This window comes from Ranitomeya variabilis, chromosome 2 (assembly GCF_051348905.1).
Source record: "Ranitomeya variabilis isolate aRanVar5 chromosome 2, aRanVar5.hap1, whole genome shotgun sequence".
NCBI classification, from domain to species: domain Eukaryota; kingdom Metazoa; phylum Chordata; class Amphibia; order Anura; family Dendrobatidae; genus Ranitomeya; species Ranitomeya variabilis.
The window spans coordinates 721,223,645-721,239,396 of NC_135233.1; the positions used below are offsets into that span (position 1 = coordinate 721,223,645).

General features: G+C 46.0%; 1 protein-coding gene across 1 annotated transcript in view; it reads left to right on the plus strand.

Annotated features, from left to right (window-relative positions):
• Window positions 1-3,033: 3,033 nt before the first annotated feature.
• Window positions 3,034-15,752, plus strand: part of NUS1 (NUS1 dehydrodolichyl diphosphate synthase subunit) — a 39,976-nt gene continuing 27,257 nt past the window's right edge. Inside the window, exon 1 of the mRNA XM_077289531.1 lies at window positions 3,034-3,508. Within this exon, the coding sequence (XP_077145646.1) occupies window positions 3,175-3,508 (334 nt within the window). The 5' untranslated portion in view covers window positions 3,034-3,174. The remainder of the gene's footprint in view (window positions 3,509-15,752) is intronic.

Below are 15,752 nucleotides of genomic sequence, written 5' to 3' on the forward strand. Positions count from 1 at the left end.
CCTCCCGGCATCTTTCGCTATCCATAATGTGTTCCATCGGTCGTTGTTGCGGAGATATGAGGTACCGGTGGTTCCTTCTACTGAACCTCCTGCTCCTGTGCTGGTGGAGGGTGAATTGGAGTACGTCGTAGAGAAGATCTTGGACTCCCGTATTTCCAGACGGAGACTTCAATATCTGGTTAAATGGAAAGGCTATGGTCAGGAAGATAATTCTTGGGTAACTGCCTCTGATGTTCATGCCTCGGATTTGGTTCGTGCCTTTCATAGGGCTCATCCAGATCGCCCTGGCGGTTCTTGTGAGGGTTCGGTGCCCCCTCCTTAAGGGGAGGGTACTGTTGTGTATCCGCTTTTTGGGCTCCCCTGGTGGTTGCTGGTGGTACTGGTGACTTGTTTGCACTTTGCTGCTTCTGTTCACCTGCTTCCATCAGCGTTTGGGAGTTTCCTATTTAGCCTTGCTCTCCAGTCATTTCCTTGCCGGTCATCATTGTAACCAGAGCCTTCGGTTGCATGTTCCTGCTACTAGTCTGCTGATCAGCTAAGTGGACTTTGTCCTTTTGTTTTGTACCTTTTGTCCAGTTTGCAGTTTTTGTAATTCTCTGTAGCTGGAAGCTCTTGCGGGCTAAAATTGCCACTCCTGTGTCATGAGTTGACACAGGAGTCTTAAAGTAATTTCAGGATGGTTTTTGAAAGGGTTTTCAGTTGACCGTGAAGTCCTCTTTTGTATCCTTCTGCTATCTAGTAAGTGGACCTCTCTTTGCTAAATCTACTTTCATACTGTGTATGTCTTTTCCTCTTAATTCACCGTTATTACATGTGGGGGGCTGCTATAATCTTTTGGGGTATTTCCCTAGAGGTAAGCCAGGTCTGTTTCTTCCTCTACCAGGCGTAGTTAGTCCTCCGGCTGGCGCGTGGCATTTAGGAAGCCGTAGGTATGCTCCCTGGCTACTGTTAGTTGTGTGGTAGATTTAGCTCACGGTCAACTCGAGTTTCCATCACCCGAGAGCTCGTTCGTTACTTATATGTTTCTTACGTTCCCTTGCCATTGGGAACCATGACACAGGTGTTTTTTGTTGATTATTCTAATTTACTGAGATGATTACTTTTGGATTTTCATTGGCTGTAAGCCATAATCATCAACATGAACAGAAATAAACACTTGAAATAGATCACTCTGTAATGACTCTGTATATGAGTTTCACTTTTTGTATTGAAGAACTGAAATAAATTAACTTTTTGGAGAAAAAGTTTTGGTGTTATCATTCATATTCTCTGGAAAAAAGGCCAAGAAACCAAAAATTCTGCCGGGGTAGGTAAACTTTTGAGCACAACTGTATACATTGCTCAAAAAAATAAAGGGAACAGTTAAACAACACAATGTAACTCCAAATCAATCACACTTCTGTGAAATCAACCTGTCCAGTTATGAAGTAACACTGATTGTGAATTTCTCATGCTGCTGTGTAAATGGAACAGACAACAGGTAGCAATTATAGGCAATTAGCAAGACAACTCCTATAAAAGGAGTGGTTCTTCAGGGGGTGACCACAGAACATTTCTCTGTTCTCTTCCTTTTTGGCTGTTGTTTTGGTCTCTTTTGCATTTTGTCATTGCTCTCACCCCTATAGGTACTGCAGCATGAGGTGGTGTCTACAACACAGAGAAGTTGCTCAGGTAGTGCAGCTCATCCAGGATGGCACATCAATGCGAGCTGTGGCAAGAAGGGTAGCTGCGTCTGTCAGCACAGTGTCCAGAGCATGGAGTAGATGACTGGAGACAGGCCAGTACACCAGACATCAAGGAGGCCAAAGGAGGGCATCAACCCAGCAGCAGGACAGCTACCTCCTACTTTGTGCAAGGAGGACCAGGAGGAGCAGTGCCAGAGCCCTGCAAAATGGCCTCCAGCAGGCCACTAGCTTCCATGTATCTGCTTAAACTGTATGAGCGCCGGACACCTACAAGTGGGTGTTGTGCTTACAGTTGAACACCATGCAGGATGGTTGGCAATTGCCAGAGAACACTAAGATTAGCAGTTTCGACACTGGTGCCCTGTGCTCTTCACAGATAAGAGCAGGTTCACACTAAGAACATGGGAAAAACATCACAGAATCTGGAGATGCCGTGAAAACATTCTGCTGCCTAATATATCCTCCAGCTTGACCGGTTTGGCAGTGGGTCAGTAATGGTGTGGGGTGGCATTTCTTTGGAGGGCCGCACAGCCCTCCATGTGCTCGCCAGAGGTAGCCTGACTGCCATTAGGTACCGAGATGAGATCCTCAGACCCTTGTGAGACCATATGCTGGTGCAGTTGGCCCTGGGTTCCTCCTAATGCAGGACAATGCCAGACCTCATGTGGCTGGAGTGTCAGCAGTTCCTGGAAGATGAAGGCATTGAAGCTATGGACCAGCCCGCCCGTTCCACAGACCTGAATCCGATTGAACACATCTGGGACATCATGTCTCTCACCATCCACCAATGTCACGTTGCACCACAGACTGTCCAGGAGTTGGCGGATGCTTTAGTCCAGGTCTGGAAGGAGATCTATCTCAGGAGACTATCTGACACCTCATCAGGAGCATATGCCCAGGCGTTGTAGGAAGGTAATACAGGCACGTGGAGGCCACACACACTACTGAGCATCATTTCCTTGTCTGTAGTCATTTCCACTGAAATTGGACCAGCCTGTAATTTTATCTTCCACTTTGATGTTGAGCATCAGTCCAAATCTAGACTCCATGGGATATTCATTTTGATTCACATTGATCATTTTTACATTTTATTGTTCCATTATGTAATGAATAAAGATTTGCAACTGGCTTATTTTATTCAGTGATATCCAGGCTGTGGGATTTAGTGTTCCCATAATACCACACACAGTCCTCTCATTCACACTAGCTAGCCACACCGTGCACTACCTCGCCCCGTCCATAGGTGTCGCTGTGACGCCTCAGTGTACGTCCATCCGCAGCTCACGTCTCGTTCTTCCTCAAACCTTTTCCCAGATTCCGGCTCCAACCTGCGCTGTCCACGTCACGCTGCTTCTTTCCCGCGGAAGTGACGACACGAAGTGGCTCGTCCAATCCCCGCTGAGCGTGTGCCGAGTGTGGAGCGCTGGAGTTCCCTGTGTGGCGCTGGCATGGTTGCCGGGTGAGGTGCCGGTGGCAGTGAGCAGCGGCCATGTCCGTGCTGTACGCGCTGGCCTGGCGCCTCCTCCACCTGCTGCTCGGCGCACAGCGGGCACTGCTGGCATGGCTCCGGCTCTGGCACTGGAGAGTGTGGCGGGCGGCAGGTGCCCTGCTCTTACCTCCCGACATCTCCTACCAGGAGCGGGCGCCGGACTGCAGGTTCCCCCGGTGCCTGGCCCCGGACACCACGTACCTGAGCGGCAAGCTGCCCGTACACATCGGCCTGCTGATGGGCGAGGAGCAGGAGAGCTACCCGGACGTGGCCAGCCTGGTGCTGTGGTGCATGGCGCTGGGCATCTCCTATGTCAGCGTCTATGACCCGCAAGGTAACGCTCGGGACCGGTGACCCCAGGTGACCTCACCGCTTTAGGAGGGCTGTTATGGGTGATAGTTTCTCCGCTGTCGGGAGGGTATTTCAATGCTAAAGCTACAGTGGATTATGTATGCCGATCTGGGGATGGAATAGGACAACGGCAAAATAAGCGAGATCTTATAAAAACCCATAGAAAGTCCACATAAAATCTGCGGCAGACGTTGTACCAGGGAGTCAGAGGGTGAAATCTGTGACCAATTCCCATGTAATTCATAAAGGTCACAGCCTGAGTGCAGTTAAGAGACTGACTATTGAGGCCACCCTGCTATTGTTCCTAGAAAGTGGCGTTGCACGTTTCTTGTGGGCTCCGATTGCCTTCTAGGAGCCTTGTAACAGTTTGATCTGATGGCTACAATGTCATTAGAGGATATTTAAACCTCAATTTGATGTTTCTGTAACATTATGCAATTAGTGAATGGCACTCTGTCATCAGGGCTGAGCTAGGGCAAAACAAGCACCGAGTTCCCCTGTCTGAAATAAAAGCCCATCCGGTCGGTGATTCGGCTGAGTTTTTAATCCAAGTCACAGCCTAAAATAGTCTCAGGGCCGCAGGTCGTGTAACCCGTCAGAAAAGTGCGGACCTAAGACTCCACACTGACAGTTTCATTGATCCATGTCTCTGATCGTGTCCTAGTGTCATCAATCTTGCAATGACTAAGATCGTACTAGATTGAAACGCGTCGCATTAACTTCTTTTTTCACTGGCATGCATTCCTGTCTGTGCAAGGATGTATTGAAATGAAGAAATTTTAAATGGACAAATAAAGAACTACTAATTTTTAAGGAGCTGGAACATCACATTCTTTCTATTCTCTGATCGTGTCCTAGTCTCATCCATGTGCAGATCAGGCTCAGCCCAGTCTAGGGGGATCCGTATAAAGCGGATCAAACCCACAAGACAGACTTTGTACTTCAGTTTTCCTTCCAAGTCTTAATTTGTTTTTTACTTATTTGTTAAATAAAGTAAAAGACTAAAAATACACATATCTGGTATCGCCACATTCAGAATCACCCGATCTATCAATATATAAAAATAATTAATCCAATCGGTAAACAGCGTAACGAGAGAAAAAATCAAAATGCCAGAATTGTTTTTTTTTTTTTTTTGGTCACCGCAACATTGCAGTAAAATGCAATAACAGGAGATCAAAAGATCGTATCTGCACCAAAATGGTAGCCATAAACACATCAGCTCGGCACGGAAAATATAAGCCCTCAACCAACCCGAGATCACGAAAAATGGAGATGCTACAGGTCTCGGAAAATGGAGAGTTTTTTTTTTTTTTTTAGAAACTTTGGATTTGTTTTCACCAGTTAAATAAAAAAGAACCCAGACATGTTCAGTATCTACAAACTCATAATGATCTGGAGAATCACAATGGCAGGTCAGTTTTAGCATGGATGGCTGTTACTTTCTCCTGTAAATTCAGTTGATTGGTGCTAGCATGTTCAAGTCAGCTTGTGTCTGATGAGCCCACCCCTTTTAGGCCTCATTCACACGTCTATGTTTAAACACGTATGTGAAAAAATGGTATTACCATCAGCGTCTTGTCCGTGTGTCCATCATTACCATCAGCGTCTTGTCCGTGTGTCCGACATTACTGTCAGCGTCTTGTCAGTGTGTCTGTCGTTACCGTCAGCGTCTTGTCCGTCAGCATCTTGTCTGTGTGTCCGTCTTTACCGTCAGCATCTTGTTTGTGTGTCCGTCGTTACCGTCAGCCACTTGTCCGTGTGTCTGTCCTTACCGTCAGCGTCTTGTTCGTGTCCGTCGTTACGGTCAGCGTCTTGTCTGTATGTACGTCATTACCGTCAGCGTCTTGTCTGTGTGTCCGTCATTGCCGTCGGCGTGTCTTGTCTGTATGTCCGTCATTGCCGTCGGTGTGTCTTGTCCGTCATTACCATCAGCATCTTGTCTGTGTGTCCGTCATTACCGTCAGCGTCTTATTTGTATGTCCGTCATTACCGTCAGCGTGTCTTGTCTGTATTTCCGTCATTACTGTCAGCGTGTCTTGTCTGTATGTCCGTCATTACCGTCAGCGTGTCTTGTCTGTATGTCCGTCATTACCGTCGGCGTGTCTTGTCTGTATGTCCGTGATTACCGTCGGCGTGTCTTGTCTGTATGTCCAAGTGATAAAGTAACAGCGCTCCATCCAGGTGTGTAGTACAAAAAGTAGAATTTATTTTGCCATATAACAGCAACGTTTCGACCCTAAAGGTCTTTATCAAGCAGGCTTGATAAAGACCTTTAGGGTCGAAACGTTGCTGTTATATGGCAAAACAAATTCTACTTTTTGTACTACACACCTGGATGGAGCGCTGTTACTTTATCACTTGAATCTTCGATGGTCCTGGATGGTTCCCTGGACTTGGACGGGCGCCCCAGTTAGTGAGTGCTGTCAGCCTTTTGTTTTCTTCTTGGATTGTCTGTATGTCCATCATTACCGTCAGCGTCTTGTCTGTGTGTCCGTCATTACCGTCAGCGTCTTGTCTGTATGTCTGTCATTACCGTCAGCGTCTTGTCTGTATGTCCGTCATTACCGTCAGCGTGTCTTGTCTGTATGTCCGTCATTACTATCAGCATCTTGTCTGTATGTCCGTCATTGCCGTCGGTGTGTCTTGTCCGTCATTACCATCAGCATCTTGTCTGTGTGTCCGTCATTACCGTCAGCGTCTTATTTGTATGACCGTCATTACCGTCAGCGTGTCTTGTCTGTATGTCCGTCATTACCGTCAGCGTGTCTTGTCTGTATTTCCGTCATTACTGTCAGCGTGTCTTGTCTGTATGTCCGTCATTACCGTCAGCGTGTCTTGTCTGTATGTCCGTCATAACTGTCGGCGTGTCTTGTCTGTATGTCCGTCATTACCTTCGGCGTGTCTTGTCTGTATGTCCGTCATTACCGTCGGCGTGTCTTGTCTGTATGTCCGTCATTACCGTCGGGGTGTGTCATCAGTGATTTGCACGATGGATAAATTACAGCTTCTATACTTTGCAAAGTTAAATTCATAGATCACATGGACTGTACACAGATACATCCGTATTTTTCATGGGCCCGTAGACTTGCATTGTCACTTCTCATCCGTGGCACAGGAGAGAAACGGACATGCCTTTGAGTTTTGCACAGTCACACGGTCCGTGAAAAGAACTGAGATGTGAACAGCACCATGAATTGTAATGGTCAGAATCAAGGAGACAAGATGGAGTTTTGAAAGCCTAAAATATGACCTTTTATTAATATTTCAAGTTAAATATAAACATACATGTCTATATCTAACTTTGAATATTAATGAACTGTCATATCATTTAAGCTTTCAAAACTCCAGCTTGTCTCCTTGATTCTGAACGTTTGCGTATGGATTTCCTTCCTAAGCCTTTCAAGGAAAATTAGTTTTTGGTGTTCTCATGGCCTCCTTTTTTTTTAGATAACAATGTACCAGGTGGATATTGGTTTCCTAAATTGATTAATGAATTTAATAGTTATGTGTTCTATCCGTGAAATAAAAAAAAAAGTATGCAAAACATTGACATCTGTATGAGGACTTGAAGGGGTGGTCCAAAGTCAGTAAATTTCATTCTAAATCCCTATCTATTTAGTTCCATAATCTAAACTAATTTCTAATATTGCATGAAGCTACACTAACTGCTTTTCTACTTTTTTATTTTTTTTTTTTTCCCTAGTTCCTCTCTCATGACACTTTGTGAATCCCAGTGCATGCTGGGATACTGAAAAGAAGTTTCAGGGGTTAGAGGCTGCTGCCGCTGCCACAGCCTGTGCCCCCTCCCTGAAATGAAGTCATCAGTGAGGGATAGTCTCTGTTCTGTCCTTGCACGATGTGCACAGTGACAGTGTGCGCTCTGTTGTCGGTTCATATACGGTAAGCAGTAATGAGTAGACAACAGTGGGATGTCATATTACCCAGCATGCAAAGACCAGCAGGTGACGTCACTAGACTCTGCACTCCAGGTATTCTGGCACCGCACGGTTGCCGTCTCGTCACTGCTGATCTGAGCTGGCAACATAGCACGTGCCGTGATTGTGCACAGTGCATAGCTTGGAGTAGTATAAAATACACCAAGGTTAATTATCGAATCCATAGTTTTATTAAAGACACCACATGACATGCCGAATAAAAGCATAAATGTACAAGACAAGATTAAAAATGACAAAGTGCCCAGAAGAGGAGGTGGAGAGACATGAGCAGCATGAACAAAAGTACAGTACCGGGTGAAAAATAGATAAATATTAGTGATGAGCGAGTGTACTCGTTGCTCAGGTGACCTCCGAGTACTTGTTATTGCTCGGAGATACAGTTTTCATCTCCTCAGTTGCATGATTTACGGCTGCCAGATACGCTGAATACATGTGAGGAATGCCTGTTTGTTAGGGAATTCCCACATGTATTCAGCGTATCTGCAGAGGTGTATCTAGCGTTTCTGGCACCCGGGGCAAGAATTCATTTTGGCGCCCCCCCAAGGACATATGCCCCCCGTCAGCCCCATCATTGCCCTCCCCTCCCCCCACACACACACCATCATTCACTTCTCTGCACATTCCCCTGTGATACACACACACACACACACACACACACACACCCAATACTGAGCCACACACATTCACACACATACACACACACACACACACACACACACACACACACACACACACACACACACACACATACACACACACACACATACACACACACATTCACACACATACATACACACATACTCGCACACACACCTCTCTCCTCGCGCTCTGCCGCAGCATCTCCATCGCCTTCCTCTGACACAGCCGGCCGCTGAATGATGACGTCATCCAGCGGCGCGTCTGTGTGAGAGGAAGCAGGAAGACAGATCGCTGGGCAGCGGAGCTGCAGGGATTTCTCCCTGCCCGCCGCAGCCACTCTGCAGGGGCTCCCCTCCACCTCTGCACACATTGGGAGCCGGCGCTCTGCAGCTTCTCTGTGCCGGCTGTCAGCTTGACAGTCGGCTCAGAGAACAGCTGACTACCAGACCGGGGGCGGCAGAATGCAGCCGCCAGGGGAGACACTGCGGACCGCCGAATTAGGCGGCCCGACTGCGCCCCCCTGCCGGCTGCGCCCGGGGCACATGCCCCGGCTGCCCCCCCCTAGATACGCCACTGCGTATCTGGACGCCGTAAATCATGCAACTGAGGAGATGAAAACTGTATCTCCGAGCAATAACAAATACTTGGAGGTCGCCCGAGCAACGAGTATACTCGCTCATCACTAATAAATATATAAAGTGCAAGTGCGCAAATAAGGCTTTGTGCACACGTTCAGGATTTTTCACGTTTTTTTCGTTTGTTTTCCACGGGGAAAAACGCCAAAAAACGCATACATAAGCATCCCATCATTTTTAATGCATTCTGCAATTTTTATGCACATGATGCGTTTTTTTCGCGAAAAAAACACATCGTGGTTAACCCCTTCCCGACCTGTGACGCCACGTAGGCGTCATGAAAGTCTGTGCCAATCCGACCTGTGACGCCTATGTGGCGTCATGGAAAGATCGCGTCCCTGCAGATCGGGTAAAAGGGTTAACTCCAATTTCACCCGATCTGCAGGGACGGGGGAGTGGTACTTTAGCCCAGGGGGGGTGGCTTCACCCCCCCGTGGCTACGGTGTCTCTGATTGGCTGTTGAAAGTGAAACTGCCAATCAGAGCGATTTGTAATATTTCACCTAAAAAACTGGTGAAATATTACAATCCAGCCATGGCCGATGCTGCAATATCATCGGCCATGGCTGGAAACACTTATGTACCCCCCCACCACCACCACCGATTTCCTCCCCGGTCCTCCGTCCGGTGCTCCGCTCTCCTCCGTCGTAGTGTCTGCTCCCCTGTCCTCCTGCCCGCTCCCCCGTCCTCCTGCCCGCTCCCCCCGTGCTCCGATGCCACCCCCCGTCCTCCGATCCACCCCCCATGCTCAGATCTCCCCCCCTCATACTTACCGGGCCTCCCGGTGTCCGTCCATCTTCTCCATGGGCGCCGCCATCTTCCAAAATGCCGGCTGGCAGATTCGTTCCAGGTATATTTTGATCACTGTGATAGGTTATATCACAGTGATCAAAATAAAAAAAAAATAGTAAATGACCCCCCCCCTTTATCCCTTTATCACCCCAATAGGTAGGGACAATAATAAAAAAAAGAAAATATATATTTTTTATTTTTTCCACTAGGGTTAGGGTTAGGGGTAGGGTTAGGGGTAGGGCATGTGCACACGGTGCGGATTTGGCCGCGGATCCGCAGCGGATTGGCCGCTGCAAATTCGTAGCAGTTTTCCATCAGGTTTACAGTACCATGTAAACCTATGGAAAACCAAATCCGCTGTGCCCATGGTGCGGAAAATACCGTGCGGAAACGCTGCGTTGTATTTTCCGCAGCATGTCAATTTTGTGCGGATTCCGCAGCGTTTTACACCTGTTCCTCAATAGGAATCCGCAGGTGAAATCCGCACAAAAAAAACACTGTAAATCCGCTGTAAATCCGCAGGTAAAACGCAGTGCCTTTTACCTGCGGATTTTTCAAAAATCGTGCGGAAAAATCTCACACGAATCCGCAACGTGGGCACATAGCCTTAGGGTTAGGGTTGGAATTAGAGTTAGGGTTGGAATAAGGGCTAGGGTTGGAAATAGGGTTAAGATTAGGCTTGTGGTTAGGGTTACGGATAGGGTTAGGGGTGTGTTGGGGTTACAGTTGTGGTGAGGGTTGGGATTAGGGTTAGGGTTGGGGTTAGGGTTGGGATTAGGGTTACGGGTGTGTTGGGGTTAGGGTTGTGGTTAGGGGTGTGTTGGGGTTAGGGTTGTGATTAGGGTTATGGCTACAGTTGGGATTAGGGTTGGGGTGTGTTGGGGTTAGTGTTGAAGTTAGAATTGAGGGGTTTCCACTGTTTAGGCACATCAGGGGTCTCCAAACGCAACATGGCGCCACCATTGATTCCAGCCAATCTTGCGTTCAAAAAGTCAAATGGTGCTCCCTCCCTTCCAAGCCCCGACGTGCGCCCAAACAGTGGTTTACCCCCACATATGGGGTACCAGCGTACTCAGGACAAACTGGGTAACAACTATTGGGGTCCAATTTCTCCTGTTGCCCTTGCGAAAATAAAAAAATTACTTGCTAAAACATAATTTTTGAGGAAAGAACAATTATTTTTTATTTTCACGGCTCTGCGTTATAATCTTCTGTGAAGCACTTGGGGGTTGAAAGTGCTCACCACACATCTAGATAAGTTCCTTGGGGGGTCTAGTTTCCAAAATGGGGTCACTTGTCGGGGGTTTCTACTGTTTAGGCACATCAGGGGCTCTGCAAATGCAACGTGACTCCCGCAGACCATTCCATCAAAGTCTGCATTTCAAATGTCACTACTTCCCTTCCGAGCCCTGACGTGCGCCCAAACAGTGGTTTACCCCCACACATATGGGGTATCAGCGTACTCGCAACAAACTGAGCAACAAATATTGGGGTCCAATTTCTCCTGTTATCCTTGTGAAAATAAAAAATTGCTTGCTAAAACATCATTTTTGAGGAAAGAAAAATGATTTTTTATTTTCAAGGCTCTGCGTTGTAAACTTCTGTGAAGCTCTTGGGGGTTGAACGTGCTCACCACATCTCTAGATAAGTTCCTTGGGAGGTCTAGTTTCCAAAATGTGGTTACTTGTGGGGGGTTTCTACTGTTTAGGCACATCAGGGGCTCTGCAAACGCAATGTGACGCCCGCAGACCATTCCATCAAAGTCTGCATTTCAAAAGTCACTACTTCCCTTCTGAGCCCCGACGTGTGCCCAAACAGTGGTTCCCCCCAGATATGGGGCATCAGCGTACTCAGGACAAACTGGACAACAACATTTGGGGTCCAATTTCTCCTGTTACTCTTGTGAAAATAAAAAATTACAGGCTAAAAAATAATTTTTGAGGAAAGAAAAATGATTTTTTATTTTCACGGCTCTGAGTTATAAACTTCTATGAAGCACTAGGGGGTTTAAAGTGGTCACTGCACATCTAGATTAGTTCCATGGGAGGTCTAGTTTCCAAAATGGGGTCACATGTGGGGGAGCTCCAATGTTTAGGCACACAGGGGCTCTCCAAACGCGACATGGTGTCCGCTAACGATTGGAGCTAATTTTTCATTCAAAAAGTCAAATGGCACTCCTTCCCTTCCGAGCCCTGCCGCGTGCCCAAACAGTGGTTTACCCCCACATGTGAGGTATCGGTGTACTCAGGAGAAATTGCCTAATAAATTTTAGGATCCATTTTATCCTGTTGCCCATGTGGAAATGAACAAATTGAGGCTAAATGAAATTTTTTGTGAAAAAAAAGTACTTTTTCATTTTTTCGGATCAATTTGTGAAGCACCTGGGGGTTCAAAGTGTTCACTATGCATCTAGATAAGTTCCTTGGGGGGTCTAGTTTCGAAAATGGGGTCACATGTGGGGGAGCTCCAATGTTTAGGCACACAGGGGCTCTCCAAACGCGACATGGTGTCCGCTAACGATTGGAGCTAATTTTTCATTCAAAAGTCAAATGGCGCTCCTTCCCTTCCGAGCCTTGCCGTGTGCACAAACAGTGGTTTGTGACCACATATGAGGTATCGGTGTACTCAGGAGAAGTTGTCCAACACATTTTAGGATCCATTTTATCCTGTTGCCCATGTGAAAATGAAAAAATTGAGGCTAAAATAATTTTTTTGTGAAAAAAAAGTACTTTTTCATTTTTACGGATCAATTTGTGAAGCACCTGGGGGTTCAAAGTGCTCACTGTGCATCTAGATAAGTTCCTTGGGGGGGTCTAGTTTCCAAAATGGGGTCACTTGTGGGGAAGCTCCAATGTTTAGGCACACAGGGGCTCTCCAAATGCGACATGGTGTCTGCTAACGATGGAGATAATTTCTCATTGAAAAAGTCAAATGGGGCTCCTTCCCTTCCATGCCCTGTCGTGCGCCCAGACAGTGGTTCCCCGCCACATATGAGGTATCAGCGTACTCAGGAAAAATTGTACAATAACTTTTGGGTTCCAGTTTCTCTTTTTACCCTTAGGAAAATAAAAATGTTGCTAAAACATCATTTTTGTGACTAGAAAGTTAAATGTTCATTTTTTCCTTCCATGTTGCTTCTGCTGCTGTGAAGCACCTGAAGGGTTAATAAACTTCTTGAATGTGGTTTTGAGTACCTTGAGGGGTGCAGTTTTTAGAATGGTGTCACTTTTGGGTATTTTCAGCCATACAGACCCCTCAAACTGACTTCAAATGTGAGGTGGTCCCTAAAAAAAATGGTTTTGTAAATTTTGTTGTAAAAATGAGAAATCGCTGGTCAAATTTTAACCCTTATAACTTGCTAGCAAAAGAAAATTTTGTTTCCAAAATTGTGCTGATGTAAAGTAGACATGTGGGAAATGTTATTTATTAACTATTTTGTGTCACATAACTCTCTGGTTTACCAGAATAAAAATTCAAAATTTGAAAATTGCTAAATTTTCAAAATTTTAGCCAAATTTCCATTTTTTTCACAAACGCAAAAATTATTGACCTAAATTTACCACTAACATGAAGCCCAATATCACGAAAAAACAGTCTCAGAACCGTTAGGATCCGTTGAAGCGTTGCTGAGTTATTACCTCATAAAGGGACACTGGTCAAAATTGCAAAAAACGGCCAGGTCATTAAGGTCAAAATAGGCTGGGTCATGAAGGGGTTAAAAACGCAGCATGTTCATTAATTTTACGGATTTTTCGCATTTTTGCCGCTATTTAATGCATTGGGAAGATCTGGAAAAAAGCACACAAAAAACACGAGAAAACCGCGAAAAAGACGCATGCGGATTTCCTGCAGAAAGAGTCCGGTTTTGTTCAGAAAAATTCTGCAGAAAATCCTGACGTGTGCACATAGCCTAAAAGTGACTCATGCAGTGATGGTAATTAGTAAGTGTCACATTGTGGAACTAATAAATAGAAGTAACACTGAGTTGCTGAACCAACAAGTAACATATCAAAGACAAGTATAGAACCTGAATAGGCAAAAGAAAGGTTACTGCCTCGGGTTCATGCTGTGGATGTTGCTACCACGGACCCTCACTCCAACTCGCTTTTCACAGGAGCTTCCTTGGGAGTGATATCCTGGGATACTGAAACGAAGCGTCATCAGGGGGCCGAGACTGCAGTCACTGCCACAGCCCATGCCCCTCCCTGAAATGAAGTATCATTAGTGAGAGCAATTCTTTCCCTGAGCGCTGTGCATTGTGATGTGCACAATGACAGTGTGTGCTCTGTTGTTGGTTCAGATCAGCAGTAAGAGCCGGCAACAGGGTGGTGTGAAATTACCCAGCATGCAGAGACCAGCGCTGCCTCTGCAGGAGATTTCACTGGTCTTTTCACGCTGGGTGTTCTGACACCGCTCTGTTGCCATCTCGACACTGCTGATCTGAGCCAGCAGCATAGCACGTGCTGTGATTGTGCACATCGCGCGGGGAGCAGCTCCACCCTGAAACGAGTGTCCCTGATGAGGCTTCGTTTCAGAGAGGGGGCAGGGACTGCAGCAGTGACTGCAGCCTCTGCCCCCAGCATGCACTGGGATTCTCAGACGAAGCATCATCAGAAAAGTAGTAGGGAAAAAAATGAAATAGATGGTGTAGTTAGGGAACAGTAGGGATTTTTTTTTTAATGCAAGTATGTTAGAAAATTAGTTTAGATTATGACATTAGGTAAGGATTTAGAATTAAATTTACTCTTGACTTCAGACCAATGAGCTTCGTGAGCTGGAATGTCTAGTGTGCCATCTCAAGGAGAAACAAGTGGGAAAAATGTGATGTCCTGTCCGGCCGCCCTATAGATCTTAGGAAATCGGTATATCCCATCAGTGTAGGGTTGTGTGATTAATGGACTTTCATGCAGATTTATACCCATAAGCAAGCCCTGACTGAATATAAGGTACATTGGTGCCCATATGTGGTCCCATCCACACAGGCGTGCATACTGGGGGCAGAATGATCATTTATACAATCCTGTCCCCATACAGCATGCATATTGTTGGCAGCACATCCCTTGTTTACATGGGCCAATGTGCTGCTGTGAACAATGATTTTTATGCAGGTATAAACGATGCAGTGAGTTGACAAATAATCACTTTTCTTGCTCAATGGCTGAGCGGCGACTTGTTTACGTGGTCCAATGATCGGGACAAACGTTCATTCTCTGATTAGTCTGTGTATTAATGGAACTTTATTATTGTCACTGTGGGTTCACCATAGAAATTGGGTTACATAGGCAGTCATTAGTACTGTGAAAGGTACGCTATGTTCACATTCAGTAGTTATTTCCATTTTTAGATGTGTTTGGGCATGACAAAAATAGAAATAAAATGATACAGTACAGGATCCATATATGTGAATGGGGAGGACGGAAATCTCCTAAAATGTTTTTCATTTGACTGCAATCCATTTTTTAGCTGAATCTAAAAAAATAGAGCCCAATTAGGTAAGAATGTCTTTGTGCACACCAGTGTTAATAAGGAGCATGCAGGATAAAGATGCGCCCCTAAGGGTTTGTTCCCACGGTCAGTTAACACTGCGGGTTGGGCGCTGCGTACATCTGCAGCATCCAACCCGCAGTGGACAGATGTTACAGCATAGTGGATGGGATTTCAAGAAATCCCATGTCCACTATGCGTGTACGCTTACACACGGAGACGGACATGCGGCTCGTCTTTCCAGACCGCAGCATTTCTATTTATCTTATGGAGATGCTCAGTCTCCGCAAGATAAATATTACCGTCCAATGTATTGGGCGCGGTGACTCCGCACGATTCAGTGATCACATGGCGGAATCACCTGCGTTCAAAAGCAGACAGCGCTGCCGATTACTGACCGTGGGGACGTAGCCTTAATGATTTAGACGCATCTTTATAAATGGCGTGTGCCTCACCTGTAAGGTTACTCCTGGAGTACATTACTGGAGTAAGTTATGCCGCTACTGTGGCGTAACCTTTGAAGAATATGTTGGGCAAGACCACTGTGGCGGATCTGGCCGTGGCAAGCTTGAAAATGTGTGTGTGTATATATATATATATTCAAAAGTCCTGCATAGGATAAATTGATTTTTCAAGTTTTAAACATTTTCTGTTGAATATCTTCGATGCTAATATGACATATTATATATGGTTTTGTTCAGAATACAATTTTGCATTCT